Below are 22,072 nucleotides of genomic sequence, written 5' to 3'. Positions count from 1 at the left end.
AACTGGCTTAAGCAGCTTACCCAGGATTACAGAACAAGTCCAGTGTTCGGGCCCTGGAGAACTATAAGGGAAAGCAGGTTTTTGCTTTCTTGTACAACTGAATTTTTGGTGACATAATTGTAGAGGGGAATATTGAAGACTAATCGTTACAGGTGTCCAAGGTGCCCCACAAACAAAAGTGCTCAGATACTTGCTGGGAAGTTTCCCAAAAGACATCCTCCTGTATCTCTGCCTAAGACAATATTATTAGAAACAACAAAACCACCCCCATACTAAAGCTAAATATTTAAGACATTTATTTAAACAAATCAGGGGAACACACACCCTTTCCTTTCAGCTCCCGACGCAGAAAAATAGTCTTACAGCTTCGAAGGAAGGAATCCACCAGTTGTTTAAGTGCACACTGATCCCGCTCCTGGCACATACACTCGATGAGACAGGTTTGATCCCTTATATGAGAAGATACTACACAAAGGAGAGAAGGGTTGAGTAACAGATCCCTGCAGCAGGAGCCCTTTGCTTCAGCAAATTACAAATGCACAGCAAACACACCCCAATACGCAGCAGGACAAAGCACTTCTTGCTTGTTCATGGAATGGGAGCATCACTCAAGAGCAGGTGAGTAACAGGTAAGTTTTAAAAGAAAAGGGCAATAAAAGCTTTCACATACCATTTGATATCAAACACATGGCACTTGCTCTGTTTGTTCTACCTTCCTTTGGCAGCCAATGTTTTGAAAGCTAATAATTACTATCAAAACTGCATGCTGTAGGTCACAGTCACATCTACACATCCCAGATTTTATAGTACTGTGAAATTCAGTGATCAGATATACATATTTACGACTTTTATCCTAGTTGCATGCAAAGAGCGCATACTCTAAATGCATTGACAAAATCACAGGCATGCAAAAGTGAACAGGTGAAGGCATAGCAGAGGTCTTGCCAGGGAAAGACACTGACCCATGTGTCAAACTGACTGCCACACAGGCTTAGTTTCCAAAAGATGCTTAAAGGAATTGGGTACCCACTTGCTGGAAATTGTTTTAAAACGCTCTGCCATGGTGCCTGAAAAGGCTGTGAGGAGAGCAAAAGAAAATAGTGATTTCTCTAGTGTACTTCGTTCAAAATTAATTTTGCTCTTTCCATTCTCTAGGAAATTTGTTTCCATTGTTTGGAATTTGTTTGGGTGGCTGTTGGGTTCTCCCTTCCCAAAGGGAAGGGCAGGAAAAGAAATACACAAAAAAAAAAAAAGAGAAAAACATCAATTGTTTTGTGTGGGTTTTTTCTTTAGAAAAACCTAAGAAACCCATACACGCCCTGGGCAGAGAGCCTGAAATCAGGTGCTCATATCTAGAGCTACACTTCACTCTCTCTCTTTTAATTGCCTGCACTTGACTTTATCCCTTTAAGGAAACAGGAAGGAATCCAGGAACCTTTGTGTTGTTTATTCAGCAGGGGATTAGCCCAGCTTGATAGCCCTGAGCTAACCCCTCCTGCAGGATCGATGGATGACTTCATCACGGGATATGCCAGTAGGATACAGAGGTATATCCCAGAAACAGGGACAGCTGCAAGGGGCTTCGTCTTTCTGATGAGCAACTTAAAGAGGCACTCTGCTGCCATTCACCATTTCCCTCACCAAAGCTCCTCAAAGGGCAATTTACCATATCAACTTCTTGATCTAAACTTCTTGATCTAAAAAAACTTGCCATGGGGAAATTGTTTGAGGCAGACTCTCTGGTCCTATCTCCAAGCAACTTCAGAGTGGTAACACCTCTCTTTTTCCATTTTGAAAGGTGAACAAATAAACTTCTTAAAACTGCGCTCAGTTACGCTTCCTGATTCAACAGCACAACAGAAAGTACCAGCGTTTGCCCAGAACTATCAATACGAGAAATCTGCAACACAGACAGGTAATTAAAACATACCAACACAATACTCTTCACCCAGAAATTGCCACAATTCCTCCATCACACCCTCATGCCGCTCCCCAGCTATGCCCCTCTCAGTGGCACTTTGCAGCTCTCTCACACTGGCACAGCGTGGGCACTGCAAACACTGAGGGCGCGTGTTTGCACTGGAACCTCTCCTACTAATCGAGGTTTTGGCTTTGTTGGGTTGTTTTTCTTGGGGAATGGAGAGAGAAAGCATCAGTTTTTCCTCTAATAATATTTGGGCCAAGAGTTAATTCTCAGCAATTAAAAACAAAGGCCAAACCACATTTTTCCACAAACAGCTAATGGTCTTGGATCTGTCAATGTAACTAGCACATAGCTGATTTTTCAGAAAATAAAAAGCATGCCTGCAATAAGACATGACAAATAGCAACAGCTATAACAGTTGTTTAAAAACAACTTATTTTCACAAATTCCTTTACTTTATAAAGACTTACAGGTTTCCTGAAACTTTTAAAGAGACAGAGCATTACATAATGTACAGTGCAACATAAGGATTCATCTTCTATACCCCAGCAGCGGATTAATGGAAAGAGCAGTAATATTGAGCCCTTGGGGTTCAAAAAGAATTTATTGTATTTTATAGGCTGGAGATCATGCTGCACATCACAAAGGACATGGTTAGCCAGCAGGAAGCAAGTATCTTTCAGTTAGTGAAGTAGAAAAGGCTCTGACCAGTATCATTCCCCACTGATGCCACAACTGTTCATGTTGTACCACAAAGGTGAAGTTGTTAAAAGACAGCAACAACCAGCTCAAGAACATAATTGAGAAAGAGAGGATATTTTAGCTTAGATTATGAAGAGGTAATACAGATGTTATTAGCTAAACACTACTAACACCATAGTGAAGCTGGATGTAGATGCTGCTCTGAGTTCAGCAATCAGAAGGTAGATTATGCCTATGTAACACCAAGTATGTTGACTGCAGAATATGTGCTCTGCTCTGCTGGTGATAACTACGGGCCAGGCAGATAGGCAGGAGGCAAAGAAACTTTCTTTGCCAGTCCAGGTCTGGGAAAAGGAGGGATAGAAGATTCAGGACTTGGTGTTTGAGATCAGACATGCTGGGTCATTTTTGACTGAAAGCAAAAACTGAGCACTGGGAGCTCACGCAAAGGAGATCCCTGTTCTCTTCTCCTCTTTTCCAAAAGCTGGTGAGGTAGGCAGGAACGCCTCAGAAGGAAGACAACTCCAAACCTAAGCTGGCATTTAAAGCTCTTCAGGAAATTACATAAATCCAGGGCAGCCCCTCAGCTTGTTTAATTGAACATCACTGGTAATTCCCTCCTGCCTTACCTGCCTCTTTAGAGAAGGGAGCACGTGTGTATAGAGCAGGTTTACCAGAGGGAACAACCAGAAGTCAGCACACTTCTGCTGCTCATGCCACTAGTTACTGAACAGCTGTCATCAAGGGAAACAGGGCCTCAGCTTTAATAGCTCAGCAAGGACACATCAGGAGAAATGCTGCTGGGGAGACTCCACCCTGCAAGCAGTAAAGGCAACAGGTACACGAGGCTCTTCCCCAGCTCTCAGGAATGCAACCTACAGACAATTAAGTGTGGGACTTGCTGACACAGGATGCTGAGGGTGCCATGGGTAGCAAAGTGGCTGTTTTATTCTGCCCTGAGTTTGTCCATGAAGGACAGTTACATAAAGTATCTGTTTTGGTGAAAATTTTCCGATTCACAAACAGCCAAAAGAGTGTACTAGAAAAGTATCATCACACATTTATGCTGGGAAGATGAGGGATCTGCCATTAGCTGCTTAGGAGACACAGGGCTAGTTCAGCCTGGCTGCTCCTCAGCATGAATAGAGGCTGTTTTCTCATCTGCAGAAAACACCTTCAAAGTACACAGAGTCTTTGACTAAAAGGCCCACAGCATTTGCTGCGTTTTCACCACTAATAGTCCTGTGAACTGGACTTGGTACCCCAACAGCCAAAGGTCAGGCTTCTCTCCACAACTATCACTGCCATCAGACCCATAACCTGGGCGCTGAAATCAACTCAGTTCTTTCCTTTGAGTCCCCAGATTCTAGTTGTCTGTGTAACACCAGAACAAAGATTTTTCTCCCAACAAGAAGCTGAATTTCTCTGTGACAGCCACACATCTTGTCTGGCCTCCTGTAGGATCCCTCCTGGGCTGCTCTTACCTATGCACACTTGTCCATTAGAGTCACCGTTTAAGTCAGGCATCCTCTCTAGGCATCTTTTGACTAGTTCTCACCTCTGCTGTAACAGAGAAACAACTGATGTTGCTTCATGGAGGATGATCCTTCTGCCACCCAACCTTGGTATGCTGAATGAGAAAGGTGTTCACTGATGCCCCTAGTTGACTCCCAATCTTGTTCTGACACTTTTTCATTAAATTTCCCAACACCCACCCACTGTCTTGAGTTCAAGCCCCTCCAGGCCATCTGCAAGTTTTCTTCAGGCACTTCAGTGCCCTCTTTGTACAAGGCTAAAAATCTTGTGACAATCCCATCTCACCTGGAGCAGCACAGGTGCAAGCTCAAAGAAGAAGGCAAGGGCCTCATCTTTGTTGATCAAGATCCTTTGTCTTGAAATCAGCCTCACACAAATAAAAATTTGTAGCCTTATGTTGTCCTCAGCTCCCCCACCATACACTGGCACAGCTAAAATATCAAACTAGAACATCAAACCTCCTGAGCCTTTTCTCCTTTCAAAGGAGAAACTTCTCTTCAGTAAAGCATTCACTCACACTGCTTACTGAATACATGTGACAGACAGTGATTTCTTTTCCAGCTGAGCCAGTAAGTTCTCTGCAGTACCTGAAACCTCCTTATCCAGAGGGCTACAACTGCAGTGGGCATGCATGAAGTTCAAGCATCTTCTCCTCATCCCGGGAAATTCATCTCCAATATCTTGAGAACTGCACGTCCCTACCTCACCCCCATAATATTTTCTAGGCCACATGTTAGCAACGGGACCTGTGGGAGAAGCTTAACCTCACTATTCTGAATTTGCAAGATGCACTTAAAGGGCAAAAACGGTCTGCAAATATTAACAAGTAGGAATGAGTATGGAGAGGATTTCCAGGCATCACAACTCACTGTAGAAGCCTCTCCATGGCTGGTGCTGTATTGGTTTTGCCCAGGAGGGATGTATGAGACCCATGGACAGTTTGGCCTTTCTGCAAATGTTGTTAAAACAACAAACAGAGCTGAGGCAGATGGTGAAGCCAATTTCCAAGAAGACATTTAACCCATTCTCTGCCTCACAGAGATGAAAACTGCCATGTGCACAGGTGTGTGACACTTGGTTACCTCTCAGCTCATAATCTACCCTGCTAACAGCGGGTACAAAAGTAAAAATTCACTCCTTCACTGAGCTAAGGAGGTGTTGGTTGTGCTACGCAAAACACTTCTCCTGAAATGCCAGTGTAACCTAAGCACTAGAAAAGGATGAAACCCATGCTCCTAGTAGAGAAACTTCTTGGCTGTCAGACCACTAAGGGGGACACAGGTAAAGTCTTGAATCCAGGTACTCCTCCCTCCCAAAAGAAGAAAGGATTGGTCTGAATGTACAAGATATCAGAAATACCCTCTCCCTTTCTCATTCGGGGGGGGGGGGGCAATCACAACAAAATATTAAAAGCTTCAGATTTCTACACGACAGAAAACTAGAGAAAGTTTTGAGCAGCCACAAGCCTTGAACTGCTCCTTCACAAAGTGGGATAACATGTGCAATTGAAGGGCACCCGTTCCCTGCCTCCCAGGCACAGCTTAGTGCAAGGAGTAATCAAAGCAAGGAACAGCATTTGAAGCAAACTTGGAAGCCAATGCTGTTTGAGAAGTGCTTTTGTTCAACATGTAGGATTGTTCTGAGAAGGGTAACATTCCTGTAGAGGGGTTGTGCAGTGGGATATTCCCCTCTTTGACAAAGCTGTCACTGACTCAGAGGCCCACAGCAGGAACAATGATGTAGGATTACAGAAAGGGGCAGAGGGGAATAGGGATGTTTATGAGAGATAGAGGAAAATTTCCTGCCAAATGTTTTTAGAGAAAAATTTCTAGTGGTCTTCAAAACCATGCAGCAGGAAACCCTTAGTTTTTAATCTGACCAGCTCAAGGCATCCACTTCATAAGAAAACATCACAATCTCAAATATTCTAATATTCGGCTATTACTCTAAATGAGCAGTTTCCAAAATCAACGAGCCACTAGAATTAGTTAAGCATCTTGCAGAACCACATCAGAACCGAGAGCAAGTTTCTTCAGTTCAACATTTGCAAAGACCTCGAGTGATCCAAATTGAAACATTAACATACTGTTAATTAAGCATCCCCAGCTCTTGAAAACCAATCAATAAATTCTCCTTCCTCTGTCATGGGAATAACAACTGGTTTTTGCAGTGATATACAGTGCCACTGCACTCAGTGAGCTCTACTCTGCTGCTTTAAAGCAAAAGCAGGAAGTCAGAACAGAAAATTCCTAGGAAGAAACTCTGCTGAGACACAGAACTCGCAAACTCCTTCAGACTTCCTTCTCAAATAATTCCTTGCCCCAGTGAGAGAGACTTTCTTCCCTCCCTCCACACCATTTTCTCTCCCTGTAGGTGTCCCCAAATACCTTGAGTAGCAGGACAGTATTGCTCCCCTTCCTTGGAACCGGCAGTGTACTCCACAGCAAAAAGCTAGCGGAGAAGGAACTCCGCCACTGTAAACAGAGTATCAGAGCCGGTCCAAGCTGGGAGGTGTGGTTTGCAGTGTTCCCTACGCATCTCATCCCCTTTCCAACACAAGCTGGTAGCCATCAGTTCAGAAAGCAGCACAAGAAAACCTGCCCTTAAGCTTCCAAGGTAAATTCGTTGTAATCCTGCCTTGCACACAGGTGTGAAAGAGAAGGGCTTGTTTCTGATCTGCCTTAGGCGAGAGAGGAAGAAGCGATAAGCAAGCAGATGAGCCCTGGTCTCATGCTGAACTTACCTTCCCTAAGAAACTCTAGCTGTGCTTGTAGGTAGCTCTCTGCCTACCTCCCATCCAATTTCCACAAGGGAAGAGCTGGAAGCTACCCCTGTGAATCCTGCCTCAAGTTTAATTCCACTTTTACAAGGCTGGCAACCTGTTTCACAAAGACAAGCACAGAGAGTGTAAGAAAATAGAAAAAGCATAAGATGACAGGGCAAGGAGCATGTTTCCAAAGCACCGTAAAGCACACCCCAGGGGTGGGGTACACATCCCAAGACTATCTCACTAAAGCAGCCAGAGATGCCACCCTCTATTCTGCCACTGACCAAAGCATCACTCTATCCCATAGCAACCCAGAAAGGAAGCAAAGCCACCCTGCCTGCTGATAGCTGGAGATGCTGATGGGGATTTGTCACTCAGCAGCAGCTCCAGAACCCCCTGGCAGCATGAAGATGTCCTCAGCTGTGTCAGCTCCCACTAGTTGAGCCTGACGTCTTCTCAGGAAAGGTGACAAAGGAAAAGGAAAAAAGAGCATGTCTACACCCTGGCAAGCTGGCTCTTCATCACCTGGTATGATTTTGTCCTCTTTTCTCACTCTTACCCCAAATGCCTCTTTGTGTCAGCCCTCAAGGATATATTTGCTCAGAAAACAAGCTTTGCCATAGTCACAAGTGGGCAAGCCCAGCCTCTACAGAGAGTAAAAAACCCCTCTTCCACCAGTTTCTACTGAGAAGGCTCCAGCTGGTATCTGAACAGCAAGAGACCTCATCAGCCTGCAAAGAGAGGAGCTCCAAATAGCCCCATCCTACCTGCAACAAGCAGTTACGGGACCTGCAGAAAGCAAAGGTAAAGACAGGTCCTTCCCTGTTATTTTAGGATGGTTATTTCAAAACCCAGATTAAAAAATGGGCATGATGACAACTACAAGCCATCACAATTGTCTTTAATACAGGTTTAACAGGGCCAGAGAGCTCCCCTGAGCCATCTGGAAGGGCTCTGTGATGCCAGAGGGCAGCTCTGCTCCACTCTGACCAGGACAATCACCGCTCCACTCCTCGGAGGCTCAGCTTTGCCTCAGCCCCAGGACCACACATCCTTTGGGGAAAGCTCAGCAGTGTGGCAAAAAAACCCAAACCAAACAAAGCCATGCCAGGTGAGGTATCTGCCTCTGAGCAGGAGAGTTTACTCACCATTTTGTTCACTGTGGCTGCAGAAGTCATGCTTAACACTGACCCATGGGCTTGGCTGGGATTCTGCTAGAACAGCACAAATACGCAAGCAAACTGCTTTCCTGCACCTTGCAGCCTGTCCTGTCTCTAATCTCCTCTTGGGGTTCTTTATAAAGGTTCTCTTAGTACTGACTAGAACAAAAAAGCTTGTAAGACACAAAAAAATAAATATACACATTGGAGCCACACTAAAGAATCCTTGGCGTCACATGGATAAAGGTCAGGAAACACAAAAACTTATGGTTCCCATAGTAATGCTAATCCAACCATACTGCACATCCTTGTGTATTTAATGGTACACATTGAAAAGAAAAACCTTCATCTACCAATGCTTAAAAGGTTTCTGATTAGGTAAAGGCACTTGAACACCAACCCCCACACACAACATTTATTGTTCTGAGCGGTGGATTTTCAGATCGAATTGGATTAAGCCAAACTAAGCATCACTGTAGCTCCCCATATCTAGGGCAATAGCAAGAGCTCTCAAGCATGATTACAGACTGAACATTATTTGTCCAACCTGAATAGAGGAAAGGGATCCAGGCGTCAGAATGGGTTGAGTCACCAAATCGCAGTCGGCGCAGATTCTGCACTTGGATGCAGCAGGGAGGGGGTAAGCAGGGAGGGGAGAGGATGACTGACCAAGCCCCAGACACCCATAACCAGTAAATGTTAGTCCACTTCTATAAACACTCATTTACTTGATACTGATAGCCTGAAATATCCTCCTACCTAGTATCCCACCCCAAAACTCTGGAAACAGGTTGTGAGTGAACTACAGCCGTGCTGACCTTCCTCCGGCACAAATCTGTGTATTCTCTGCTCTCCAGGCTCCTGAGGTCTTACCTTCATGCTTTACATAACGCCTGCACCACTCTTCCAAGAGGGAACAGCTACAAGTGGTCCATTTGCATTTAGCAGCTCTGACTGAGCAACCAGATTTGCATCAGAAGCGAAGGACTCTTTGTGCCATAGGAAACACATTAAATCAAAAAGGGTTTGAGCACCTATACTGGAACAGAGGATTACTCCTCTGGTTACATGTCTGGGAGAAAGGAAGGCAGAGCAGATATCCTGTACTCCTTTAAGAGGCAAAGAGGGTGAGGAAGAAGGAAGGTAGCTCTCAAGCACAGCAGCAAAGCAGGCAGTGGAAGAAATGTGTATATATGGGCATCCACATGTGTCCTTTTCCACCTGCAATAAAATTGAAATATTTTCCTAGTTCCCATGATCTCAGACAGAAGGGCACATTTCAGGACAACAGGCATCTTTGAACTTCAAAAACCAGAGAGGTGAAGAGAGAGACACTGCTTCTGAAGATGTTCTCAGCCCTGCTCGATACCAGGGCACCCACACAGCCCTGCTCATGGAGCAGCGTCAACACCAGAGTCCTCAAGAGGGCACAGGAACACTCAGCAGAATTCCTTCTGCCCACAGGGTTACTGGATGCCGGTTCCTTTATTCATATCCATCAGCCCCTTGCTCTCCCTATCCCTTGGGGTGCACTCACCTTCCCTTTTGTGCTCCAGCATCAAGTCTCCATGTTTTAAAGAGGCTTTGCAACCCTCCCCGTAGCTGCAAAGCCTGGCTACTCCTTTGAGCTGCACAAATTCCAGCTGGCATCTAGCCACACCTGCCAAGGGTAACAAGGATTTGGTCACGCTTTATCTTATCTAAGCAATGACGACGCTTGTCTTGCTTCTTGGGCAAAGCTCAGGAGCTCTGAACCTGCCAAAGAGGGGAGCTGGGCAGAGGCCAGGAGCTTCAGCCTGCAGCAATGCACCCCAGAGCAGGATGGCTCTGCTGGCCTGCCTGTCCCACCCACAAGAAACAGGCACTTAGTCCACAAACAAGAACTGTGGAGAAAATAAGGGTCAGCAAAATGTACAATTCTCATCTCACCACCACCTCAGGTGCTAGCACAGGCATACAGCTCCCCTTCCCTAAAAACAGTACAGCCACACTAGACACTTGCCAATAGACAAGGTGCTATTTTACAGGGAATCTGGACCACTTGTCCAGAGAGAAGACTTCAGTATCTGTCCTGCTGTCAACCTACAGATCACCTACAGCTTCAATTCACAGCTGGAGATGAGCTTGGTTTCCTCCTTGTCATTTTATAGAGGGAGAAGAAGGGAAACTGAGGCAGATAAAAGCATTACTCTTACTCACAAGATGTTTTGCTGAATTAGGCGGAGAAGGATTCAGTTACTCTAGCAGTGAGAGCCACCAAGTTCCTGTATTATGTGCCATATCTGCCTCTCTGCACCTCTCCACAGCTCCCACCATGCTCACCCAAGGCTTTACAGCTAGCCTGCAATCTCCTTCTAACCCTCCTTTTCCAGAGGCTGGACTCACCCAGCCATTTCCAAACCTAGCTGGATTTTTCCCAAGAGGTTTGTCTTCCATAGCCTAAATTATCTATTTATGCATTCCACAATTTTATTTTAAACACCACACAGCTCTATTACTCCAAAGGTCTGCAGATATCCTGCTTGTTGTTCATTGGAAGAACTTGAGATAGGAAGCAATAAACAGTTGGATGTTGTTACCTTGATTGCACAGCTACAACAACTAGGCATTTTTCAAGCCTTCACTGCATTGCTTTAGCCTACCTCCAACACACATGCTAAAGGCGAATTATTTCAAAAAAAGCTGTAGGATAGGTCTCAAGAACCTTGTTCATAGTCTCATCTCCTCTTCAGAAACACAGGTTGCCTCAGCCCATGACACATCACCTGCTGTGAGCAGGGACACCTTTGCATCTGCCAGGATCTTACCAACAACCCAAGTTCAGGCCAGCCTCAAGCCCACACCGTGCATGGCTCCCAATCACATTTTTAGAGGTCTCCTACCATCCTCCGAACAACACAAACCTTTCCTGCAGGACTTTTCAGGTACGTGTAATCCTCAAACATCCTTCTGAACCAGGCACGCCCTTCCACATAGACAGGGCCAGTAACTGGGGCAGAAAAGTGATATGAAGTCTCCTACCAGCACAGAGATTAAAACTACAGAAGGAGAGGCAACAACTCCTCCTTCAGATGACATCACTGCTAAATTAACTGCACTCACACACTTCACTAAATAGAAAGCAGGGATGTTACAAGCCTCCTTGCTCTCAGTTTTATTACATGACAGATTTTCTTCCAGTTATGCCAAGCAGACGAGAATACTGTACCCTTCCAAAGCATCGTACCATACCCCATTTCCTCCAAAACAAACCTGTGATTAAAGCCACAGTCTCTAAGAGCACAAGACAGTATTTGTTCCTGCTTTAGTGCTCTGTGACACATGGTTAAGAGAAAAGCACTTGGTTAAAAAGTACACAGGGCTTCCCAATCATGTTACCCCAACCTGAACGAAGCACAGGGAAGCTCACCATGGCTCCAGACTTCATTTGAAAGTCCACAGTACCACAACCTACACACAACCCAACACCCACAGCTATTTTTGGCACTGTTTTCTCTCAAAGCTCACAATATTTGTTACTGTGCTTGAGGCACCCAGGTCCTGCAGTCCAGTGAAATACTGAGACTCAAGCATTTCTTGGAAGCTTATACAGACACGTAGGCAGAAATCTCTAAGACAATCAGAAATGAGCACGAGGAAGCCAATTAAGAATTTAAAAAAAAAAAAATTATGTCATTCCATGGCATTTTTTTTTTTTAATGTCTGGCTGATGGTTTTTAAAAGCCTAGGGCTGGCAAACCTTTTGAACATATGGCTTGAGGAGAGCACACGGTGCTCCTTGCCACAGCAGAAGCACATGGGAATACTTAGTAGATCCACCCCAGTGCTCCTTGTCCAGCTGCAGAGGTCAGGTTTGCTTTGCTGAGCAATTAGGGCCATGCAAGGGAAATCCTTCTTGGCATCAGGCAAGAAATTAAAGGTTCAGGACACAGGATGGGGAAAAGAGAACATTGACAGAAAACATTAAGGGGGTAATCAGAACATCCACAGCACCTCTCCTTCAAGCTACTGGGCTACAGATACCTCAAAGAATGCGCAGTGACAAAGGACAGAAAGCCTTAATAATTGTTGCTATTCTGCTCTTCTGGTAGGACAACAAAATGAATCATTCCAGATTCAGACAAACAAAGTAAATCAATTATTTCCACCTCAGCTTTTATACAGACAGCAAGCCAAGGCATCTGTCAGGAACAAGATGGCTGCTCCACCCAGCGGAGGAGGGCACATTGGCTACAGCTGAAGTTTCTTATCACTGTCCTTGAATCCAGGATGAGCTTCTGCAAACAGGCAAGGAGAAGAGGGAGAATTAAGGCCCCAGAGCAGCCTTATGAAATCAAACAGATTTAGACAGTGAGTAGCTATATTATGGAAATCAAACCTAGTTTATTGTACATAAGGATCAATATCCTCAAAGCTCTCTGACCATGAAGAACACTGTGCATGGAACTGTGTCCATGTGACTGCTGTTACTGTCAATTGTCCTCACCCCATCAGTTTATTCTCTGAGGCTGCCTGGCAAAGTCACGAGGAACACCAGTCCCCAGCACTGTCTGCATGCTGCTAAAGACAGCCTCACATGAAGTCCTCCTTTGCAATACCATCTTCAGATCAGTATAGCGTTTTGATTCATTAGATGCATTAGACTGGGCTGAGAATAGAAATTTTCCTATCTGATGGTAACAACACAGCTGAGCAGACTTTCCAATTGGACAGTTCATACTACCCACCATAGCTTGCCACAAAAAGCAAGAGAATGCTCTGGGGATGCAAGAGGTGCTCTGGAGAATTAAAACCAGCAAAGTAGCCCTGAAGATATTTTATACCAGCTTTTGAGGGATTCTAAAATCTAATGCCTCAGACCTCACATCAGTCTCTGTGCAGCAGGGTATCCCAGCAAAGAGAGGATTCTTCAAACCCAGCTCATTGCAGTTTCTCAGAATCTACTCTGGATCACCTGAATCAGCCGGTGAAAGGATAGACTAAACTTATTATCTGTTGATCTAGAAAAGCTATTTCCATCACTCTTATACAGATGTATATATATTTTTATATATATATATTCATCTGCATAAACCTGCTTATATGATCCTCCAAAATAAATTCAGTTCTAGAATATGAGAAGTAAGATGCAATTGCCCCTAACCCTGCATAAAGCAAAGCTAGAAATTAATGTTTTCTGAGAGCCCCTTGATGCACAACAGCCATCATCTCCATCGGAATAACCAAGAACTCAACAGGTCACAACTGAACAAGTAAGCTGTGTCTGGATTATCCTGCCTCCTCAGGATATTCCTGAGCACCGCTATCTCCCTGTGTCCCAGGCTGGAGATCACTGGCCTCTTTTCCCCTTGGCTGTTTTCAGGAAGTCCTACAGGAAGGACTTGAGGTTCAACACCCAAGTTCACTGAAGTGCATCCCATGCACACAGGATGTTAAAAAGACGCTGCAGTCTTAGGAGAGGGAAAGCTCTGGTATTTTTTCCTTCCAAAGAGAAGGAGAAGCAGCACCAACACAGCTGCCATAGGGACCTGCAGCATCTTTACTGGGCAGTGTCATCTGCACTTGAATCATGCTAAGAGATCAGTCCCTGAACAGAGGATGCTGAAAAACAAAAAAAAACCCCAAAAAAAAAAAAAAAAAAAAAAAAGTGAGAGAGTAAAAGGTCTGCATTCAGGTCCAACACGCAAGACCAAAGTCCCGTGACCTTATATCAAAGAAGCCTGGAAACTTCACAGCAAAAGGAGAGGGCGAAAGGGGCGGCAGCTCCCCAGCCCGGACCCAACCCGGGCAGCGCTCCCCATCCCATGACACGGCCGCGGCTACGCCTCAGGAGCCGCGTGTGGTGGGGAACGCAGCTCTGCACAGGAACGTGGATGCTCCGTACCTGTCCTTCACCGGCAAGGCACCCCCGACAGTGGCTCTGGACAGGCGAGCCCCCCAGCGCTGGCTGGCTCTCCCCACAGCCGCAGGGCGGTGCGCGGGAGGCCGCACAGGCGAGGGCGAAGGTGCCGGGGCTCTTCCCAGGGGCGGCCGCTCCGCGACACCTCAGCACCGCTCCCGGCCGGGCAGAGCCGGAGCTGCCCCGCGGAGGGGACCCGGCCGAGGGGTACCGCGCCCTCAGCCCCCCCGGCTCCTGCCGGTGCCGCTGCCGGCCCTGCCCGCCCCGGGAGCCCCTCACGGCGCTTACCTGGCCCGGCGAGGGGAGCTGGGGCCGGGGCAGCGGAGCCGCCGCTGGCGCCAGGGGCGGCCCCGAGCCGGAAATGAGCGGGGCCGCGGGCGGGAGCGGGAGCCGGGGCCGGTGCCGCTCCTGCCCCGCGGGATAAGCGGCAACAGCCCCCACCCACGGCCCCGGCCCCAAACACCCCGAGAGACACGAAAGCCGCACGCCCAGCCCCGCTCGCAGCTGCTCCTGCGGCGGAGCCGCGGGCGTCGCCCAGGCGGCTTTAGGAAAGAAGGCTCAATTTCACCGCGAAGGGGCATTTGTTATTTTGGTGGCAGGTCCAACACGCAAGACCAAAGTCCCGTGACCTTATATCAAAGAAGCCTGGAAACTTCACAGCAAAAGGAGAGGGCGAAAGGGGCGGCAGCTCCCAGCCCGGACCCAACTCCGGGCAGCGCTCCCCATCCCATGACACGGCCGCGGCTACGCCTCAGGAGCCGCGTGTGGTGGGGAACGCAGCTCTGCACAGGAACGTGGATGCTCCGTACCTGTCCTTCACCGGCAAGGCACCCCCGACAGTGGCTCAGGACAGGCGAGACCCCCGCAGCTCACAGAGCCCCCCAGCGCTGGCTGGCTCTCCCCACAGCCGCAGGGCGGTGCGCGGGAGGCCGCACAGGCGAGGGCGAAGGTGCCGGGGCTCTTCCCAGGGGCGGCCGCTCCGCGACACCTCAGCACCGCTCCCGGCCGGGCAGAGCCGGAGCTGCCCCGCGGAGGGGACCCGGCCGAGGGGTACCGCGCCCTCAGCCCCCCCGGCTCCTGCCGGTGCCGCTGCCGGCCCTGCCCGCCCCGGGAGCCCCTCACGGCGCTTACCTGGCCCGGCGAGGGGAGCTGGGGCCGGGGCAGCGGAGCCGCCGCTGGCGCCGGGGGCGGCCCCGAGCCGGAAATGAGCGGGGCCGCGGGCGGGAGCGGGAGCCGGGGCCGGTGCCGCTCCTGCCCCGCGGGATAAGCGGCAACAGCCCCCACCCACCGCCCCGGCCCCAAACACCCCGAGAGACACGAAAGCCGCACACCCAGCCCCGCTCGCAGCTGCTCCTGCGGCGGAGCCGCGGGCGTCGCCCAGGCGGCTTTAGGAAAGAAGGCTCAATTTCACCGCGAAGGGGCATTTGTTATTTTGGTGGCATTAGAGGTTAAAAATAATAATTAAAAAAAGCTGTTCGCTTTACCAGCTGCATGCTATAATGTTAATTACAGTACTCGTTCCCCTCACGTGACAGCACTTAGCGAAGTCTCTTCCTAAAAGTTTACTGCTGTCAAAAGCCTGGACCACGACGAGCCCGAGCCCTGCAGCGTCCAGCAGACACCCCGCAGCGGCAACCCCGGCACCTGTGGGGTTATTTGCCCTGTTCCCGGGGATCCCAGCAGAGCAGCCGTGCCCAGCTCCCGGGCTGGCACCAAGGACAGCCCCGGCTCTCCCACAACCCAAGAGCCGGTGGTTTCCACGTGCTCCAGCTGGAGATTACCGCGGCAGACCTTGGCGTCTCACCGAAAGAGGCACAACGGGCACTGCCATCTATTTCACCCACAGGCAGTCAGGGCCGTAAGAGACAGGTTCAGTTTCCTCAAGAGAGTAGTGGAGAACTTTCAAATTTGTGATTAACTTTTTACTGCCCCTTTCATAGGTGCCAAGCACCTCCTATTCCCACAAGACGGTGCTTACTTCCTCGTGGAAACCAGGAGTGTATCCAGAAGCTCCAATAAACAGAGGCTAATAGCATCTGGGTCATTTCAGCTTGAGGAAGTCAGAACTGGACCAAAACGCACCATTTTTTCACCTCCAGGTCAATGCCCCATTCATCACATGCTGATACATGTTTACCCTGAGAGGAATTTGAAGGTGGAGGAGGGGGCTAGCAAAACAAACCCAGATCATATAGTACACTCAAAAAATATTTAATAAACCTTTAAAGAGCAAGACAACCTACCACAGCCAGGTAAATATATTGAGAAAGTTTTTATTAGAAGATATATTTCTGCCAAAATAAATAGTTACATTTTCTTCAGCAAAACATTAGAAAATAGAAACAGGAGAGAGAAAAAAAAGCATCAACAATTTAATACTGAACTTTTAAAGTGACTGTGAACACTACTTAGTGACATTGCCGTGTAAATATGTGACTTGTGTATGCTATTGCTGGTCTGGTTGCTGCTCTGACATCAGTAATTTCCACAGGATCTCCACGTCTATTGTGTGCTTAAGGGTCTTCTGAAACTCAGTGGCAGCAGTGGAGTCCCAGGACACATTTAGCTCAAACAGCTGCTTTAGATGCTGTTTTCAAGAGCAAGAGAAAACCCCAGAAGAAAGAGGTATTTATTTCAAGGTTACATTTGCAAGTCTTCTGTTTGGGTCTAGAGGTTTCCTCCCCACCCTGTGCAGGAGGCTGATGTGGATCCACAGAGTGAGATGGATGCAGTTGGAGGCTGTCCCAGTAGAGCTGCCCACAGTGTGGAAATGGAGCAACGTCCCACCAGGAGACAAGGGGAAGGAGGGAGAGGAAAGGGGAACAAATACTGCTGCACTCAAAGGCAGATACTGCAGGGGCACGGAGGGCAGGCAGGCCAGAGCCCACTGTAAAGGCACAGGGTGTGTTTGGCACAAACAAGCTGGCTGACATGGCAGCCAGGTGAGGTGGTCCATTCTCTCTTTGATTTAAGGGAAAGACAGAAACAAAGTTTGAGAAAACTGTTGGGAAGGCCCTCTGACTTTGGCAATGCACAGCCCTGCCAGCCACCACATCTAGCACGTTCAGCAGAAATGGACCCTGAAGGGGAAAACACACACAGTTTGAGGTGTTTCTCCCAAACCACTTTGGCAAAAGTGAGAGCTCTTCTCTCAAAGGAAGTAGTGAACTACTAGATTAATTTTTAAAAATGAACAAAACCACTGGGCAATATAGAAGTACTAGGAACACCCCAGTGCTGTCAGACAGCAGATTCTCTTTTATTCTCTGGTCTGAGTGTTGCAAGTACACAGCCCTCGAAGAAGCCATGACAAAACAATTCCTAGGTGCTATACATGGTGGTCAGTATTTTCTCCTATCCCTTGAAAATCAGCTTGTTAACAGTATTAGCAGTAGGGCAGGCAGCAAACCAAACCCAACATCCTACACACTAATTTTGGGTTACAGAGCATGCCATAGGTATGGACTGTTGTACACAAAACAACTCTATGGTGTTGTGCAGGTTAGGGGGTGGTTAGACACACAAGAAGTTCACCATTAGTCTTGTTAAAAGCAGCAAGTAATAACACAGGAAGGAGATAAAAAAAGTGGATTCCTGAATGCACAGACCCTTTATGTAAAACAGTGGAAACAGCGAGGGTTGGGACTCCTGCAAGAGCCCGGTGAATGGTATAAGGATAACTGGACATGGACTGCACAAACTTTTGGTCCAGGAACCTGACCTCTCTCCCACCATATATACTGGAGAGCAGATAGGCCCTGGCAACCCCCTGATTGGCTGCCCAGCCACACATTTTGCTGAAGAAGGGACAGATTGCTACAGATGACCTTGTTCCTGTGAACTTGGCAAGTGTAGGTTAATCAGCAACCGTCTGCCAGAAGACAACTTTGCATGCCATGGAGGTACACATAGAACAAAGTTTTGAAGAATTTCAGTTAGCATTATCACCATAAACACCTCCATATCCAATCCAGACTCTGCCACAAGGTCTCCAGAGATTTCAAAAAGAGTGAGGTCTCATCTAGACAAAGCAATACTGCATAAGAGAAAGCTGTTTCTTCAAAAGCTGCTACAACCCTTTTTCTGTATCAGTGGACAAGATATTTCCTATTTCCTTCATCCTTTATATCTGTGACAAATGAGCAGCAAGAATTTCAAGCAAATGGGTGAAACTTCTCAAAAGGAAGATGAGGGTAGTTTGAGGTATTTTTTACAGGCCTGCAGTTCCTTTATCAGAGCTCAAATCTATAAAGCAAACAAGCTATTGCATGACAGTCATTATATCACTTGGGCAGTAAAAACAGGCAAAGAAAGGGTTAATACAGAGTGGTGCTTTCCCAGTATCAGTTCACATTCACACCCTGCAAATTAACATAGGAAAAACAGGAATTTCCTCGTGAAAGTTAGATCTTTATATTTAAAGCCAGGCTTTGGTTCGTGGTTACAGTTAGAAGTGCACAAAAGTTTCTCTTTCAGAAGTTACTATCATAAACTAAACTACAGATGAGGGGAAACACAGAACAAAACTCAGGCCTTTTTAATCTCTTGAAATACATGAACCAGAACCTGCCAGCCTTCTGGGTCAAAGCACTGGAAGAAGTGGCATCAGCCCAGTCAGCGCAGACCAGTCGGTTCTGATGCAAAAGCCAAACAGAGGAAATCCAGGGGATAAGGGTGCCAAGCTGCAACTTCTTAGCACGCTCTGTTGCCAAGAGTATTTTGTTTCATAGTTTAGTGGTTTACATAATCACTCAGTGGTTTTACCAGTCCAGGAAGAAGGGATAAAAAATATAGTTGCATCATTTTCTCCACCCATATATTAACACAAAAAAGGCAGAGTCAAAAGGGCAGCAGCTTATAAACACGAGATTTTCCTTATGCAGCTTTGTTCCTCTCAGATGTTTTGCTTCCAGATAAAATGCCTTAATTTCTTGCCACTAAATATCCAGATCTTCTTGCCAGTTGCTCTGTATGCATTAGGGACAAGAGATATGCCTCTGGCAAACTAAGCAGCTGTGCATGTGCCATTCCCCCAAAGGCAGTCCAAAACAGTGGAAGAAAAGGAATCCCACACCAAACCACAAAATGAACACCTTTTCTCAACTCCAATTTTCATCAAATTCATCCTGCTCCCACTAAGTGACAGCAGCTTGTTACTGGTTCACTTCCATTACGTACATAGATCTAGAAGTAAGTTTTTTCTGCAGGCTTTAGACAATCACAAGATTGACTTGTTTTGTAATCCAATATTCCTATTCTGATTTCAGAATCTCCAATTTTTTCCTCTTCCTGTGGCAACTTCCCTGTTCCCTAATTGACTTAACTATGCAAAGCTTAAGACTAAATCTGACTGCGTAAGTGCAGGCCCACTTTATAGGCTATGCAGGCCCTTGTGTTACATAGGCAGGTTACATCCAGAAAGGGCAGTGGGGTAAGTCACAAGTTCATACTTGCACTGCCATCTCCTGGGCAGCACCACAGCTGCCCACTCCATTGCCTCCCAGCTTGGAACGGCCACTAGGAAAAAGTCCTGATGTTTATCAGAATCTCCACGAACACCAAACCCATGCCCAGTGCATAACTGTGCTGGTAGGAAACAGCACCCACCACCTCACCCACACTGCTCATCCAGACATGATTGAGCAGATTTGCTACTTTCTCCAGCTGTTAGTAGAGCTTCTGGTGTTATTTTCCCTTTCTAAATCTAAGGTGCAAAACAGAGTCTATTATACATCACTGTTCCAGGTATAGGCTATGTAATCAGCTTCAGATACCCTGTCCTGCTCCCCATATGTTTGCTTTGGCCAGTTGCACCTTTGGAAAGGTAGAAGACGCCTCATGTAGCTGGACAAGCTGCAGAAAGAAATACCAGGAGCTGGGTTTGTGTCGTAGTGTGAAGACTTTAAGCTTAAATACATGCAATCCCTGCGGGAAGCCCTGTCTCACCCTGTGAAGAACAGGAAAATTCATACTTCTACACAGCAAGTCACAACCAGACCACCGCTGAGAAGGCAGTGCCTTACAAGGCACAGTCCTGCCCTGCTACAGACCCACTAGCACTGGTCTTTTAAGGGGCAAGACAAGGAGTAGCCAGTTCCAAGTGGGCTGCATGTGCATCAACAGTCCTGTCACTTCTGTGCCTCTGCTATTGCCAGCTGCAGAGCTGTACCTGTGAGCCACAACACAAGATGAGCAAGCTGTGAGGTTGGTGTAGCTACAAGCCTAAATCCTTCTCACTCCAAAGCCTCAACAACCAAACTTTTTGAGGAAAAGACAGATAGAAGCCTCAGTTTGGCAGGAGATCCATTCTGTATCACCCGCTTGGAATTTCCCTCAGTTGTACAGCCCCTTAAGGAGCAAAGCTCGACCAACCCCTATCGGAGGCAGCCACTTCCCCAGCACTTGCTATGATCCTCCACCACAAGCCTCTCAAAAATAACATGCCCTGCACAATCTCACCTTCCTACAAGCACTTTACATTGCTTCAGCTGCTAAGCTAATCCTGAGATAGTCAGGTTAAGCTTTTCCAGGGCAAACCCACACTAACTCCATTCACACTGACAGGAATGGAGCCTCAAATTTAACATGTTTCCCTGGGAAAAAAAAATCTGTCAATTACTTCTTTAAATAAGCTCAATGACTTATTTAACACTCAGAGTTCAAGTTACAGCAGTTCCTTAAGTATAAAAATCAAAAAGGGAGAGACCATTACAACATGAATCATGGAAAATAAGTAACTTTTCTACACTTTTCCAGTTCCAGTGCAGTCTGCAGCAGGGCCAGCTCTGGCTTCCAGTGTGGATGCAGTTAGGAGAGAGAGAGAAGGACATGGTTTCAGCAAAGAAGAAACTCAAGAGGAGATTTGGAAACCATGAGAAAAGTTGGTTTGGCAAGAGGCTACTTCATCTTCCAGTAGCACAAAGAGCTAAGGGATACCAGATGATTTAAGGAAAAGAACCAAGACATGCTCTGAAAAACAAAGGAAGCTAAAAGCTGTACGAATGTGAGAACGTCATCTATGTCCTGATTATCTCGTGGTAAAAAGCCAACGGCAATTCAAAGTGCACTATCTGGGAGAGCCCAGCTGAGTCAGCATCAGCCTGGCCACAGGCAATGGCCAGGCCTCAACGCAAGTCTAGAGCAAGGTATCAGCTTGTGTGTGCCTTTGAACACAGAGATCCCTTGCCTGGCCCAGCGGGCAACAAATGGCTACAGTCAATTCCACCAGTCTCTATCCTGGGGAAGTCCCCTTTGCAGCATATTCTGAAGCACAGGGCAGCCTGCTGCTGAGGGATGAGACTGGTCCCACCCTGTGTCCGCTCCCCTTCCCACCCACCCTCATCCCCTCACGGCAGCAGGATCAGAAGAGTGGCAGGCACTCTTTTGCACAGTCTAGAGGTGGAAGCTTGATCTGAAACCCTTCCCGAGGGAAGAGGGAGGCCTGCATGTCCACGTTGATACAGAGTAAGCCCAGCATGAGCTGGCGCTGGTACTCCTCCCACTTCATCATGACATCAGACACAGAACGAGTGCTCCTCATCCACACGGGCAGTGCTTCACCACAAGGTGGAGAGGAAGGAATTGGCAGGCTCTGGGGCCCTCCAAGCTCAAGGTGATAGTAAAGCCTGAAAGACAAATACAAGCAAAGAATCAGTACATGGGAAAGCTTGAGCAGGTATCAGACCAGAGCTCCAGCCCTATTTTGTACTACCACTGACTGCATGACTGTAGTTTGTGTGTGTGTGTGCCTGTTTTCCTCCTCGCAACCTCAGTTATTCAGCTCTCGTGGATAAGAATCACACCCTTGTATTAGGAATCAAATCACAGCCAGGACCCTCTGCCTACAACTGTGATCTCTTCCTACCTTCATTCACACAGTCTTGCCACAGCCTCAAGCCATGGGCTATTCCAGGGTGTTCATTTCATAAGCACAGGAACACACACAGACCCAAAGCACTGTCTTGTTTGGAAACTCTGTTGTTTCCTGGCCACCACATTGCCTCCCCACCCTAAACCAGGCTGAGATCTTGAAGTAGAAGAGGTCCTTTGAACACAAATGACTTCTTGGAAGGGACTTTTAGAGG

General features: G+C 47.2%; 2 protein-coding genes across 4 annotated transcripts in view; both read right to left on the bottom strand.

Annotated features, from left to right (window-relative positions):
* Positions 1–14,957, bottom strand: part of CRACR2B (calcium release activated channel regulator 2B) — a 48,173-nt gene extending 33,216 nt beyond the window's left edge. Inside the window, exon 1 of one of the 3 annotated variants that reach the window (XM_050337096.1) lies at positions 14,798–14,957. The gene's annotated coding sequence lies outside the window, so the exon portion shown is untranslated. Of the gene's footprint in view, positions 1–6,549; positions 7,804–13,973; positions 14,011–14,797 lie in introns of those variants that run through there. The other 2 variants (XM_050337097.1, XM_050337095.1) reach the window with 2 other exon arrangements.
* A 1,288-nt stretch (positions 14,958–16,245) lies between these two features.
* Positions 16,246–22,072, bottom strand: part of PNPLA2 (patatin like phospholipase domain containing 2) — a 29,873-nt gene continuing 24,046 nt past the window's right edge. Inside the window, exon 9 of the mRNA XM_050337098.1 lies at positions 16,246–21,613. Coding sequence (XP_050193055.1) covers positions 21,349–21,613 — 265 coding nt within the window. The 3' untranslated portion in view covers positions 16,246–21,348. The remainder of the gene's footprint in view (positions 21,614–22,072) is intronic.

This window comes from Myiozetetes cayanensis, unplaced genomic scaffold (genome assembly GCF_022539395.1).
Source record: "Myiozetetes cayanensis isolate MyiCay16 unplaced genomic scaffold, myiCay2020 scf6-25, whole genome shotgun sequence".
Lineage (NCBI taxonomy): Eukaryota > Metazoa > Chordata > Aves > Passeriformes > Tyrannidae > Myiozetetes > Myiozetetes cayanensis.
Note: the sequence above shows the minus strand (reverse complement) of the source record. Positions and strands in the feature narration are given on the sequence as shown.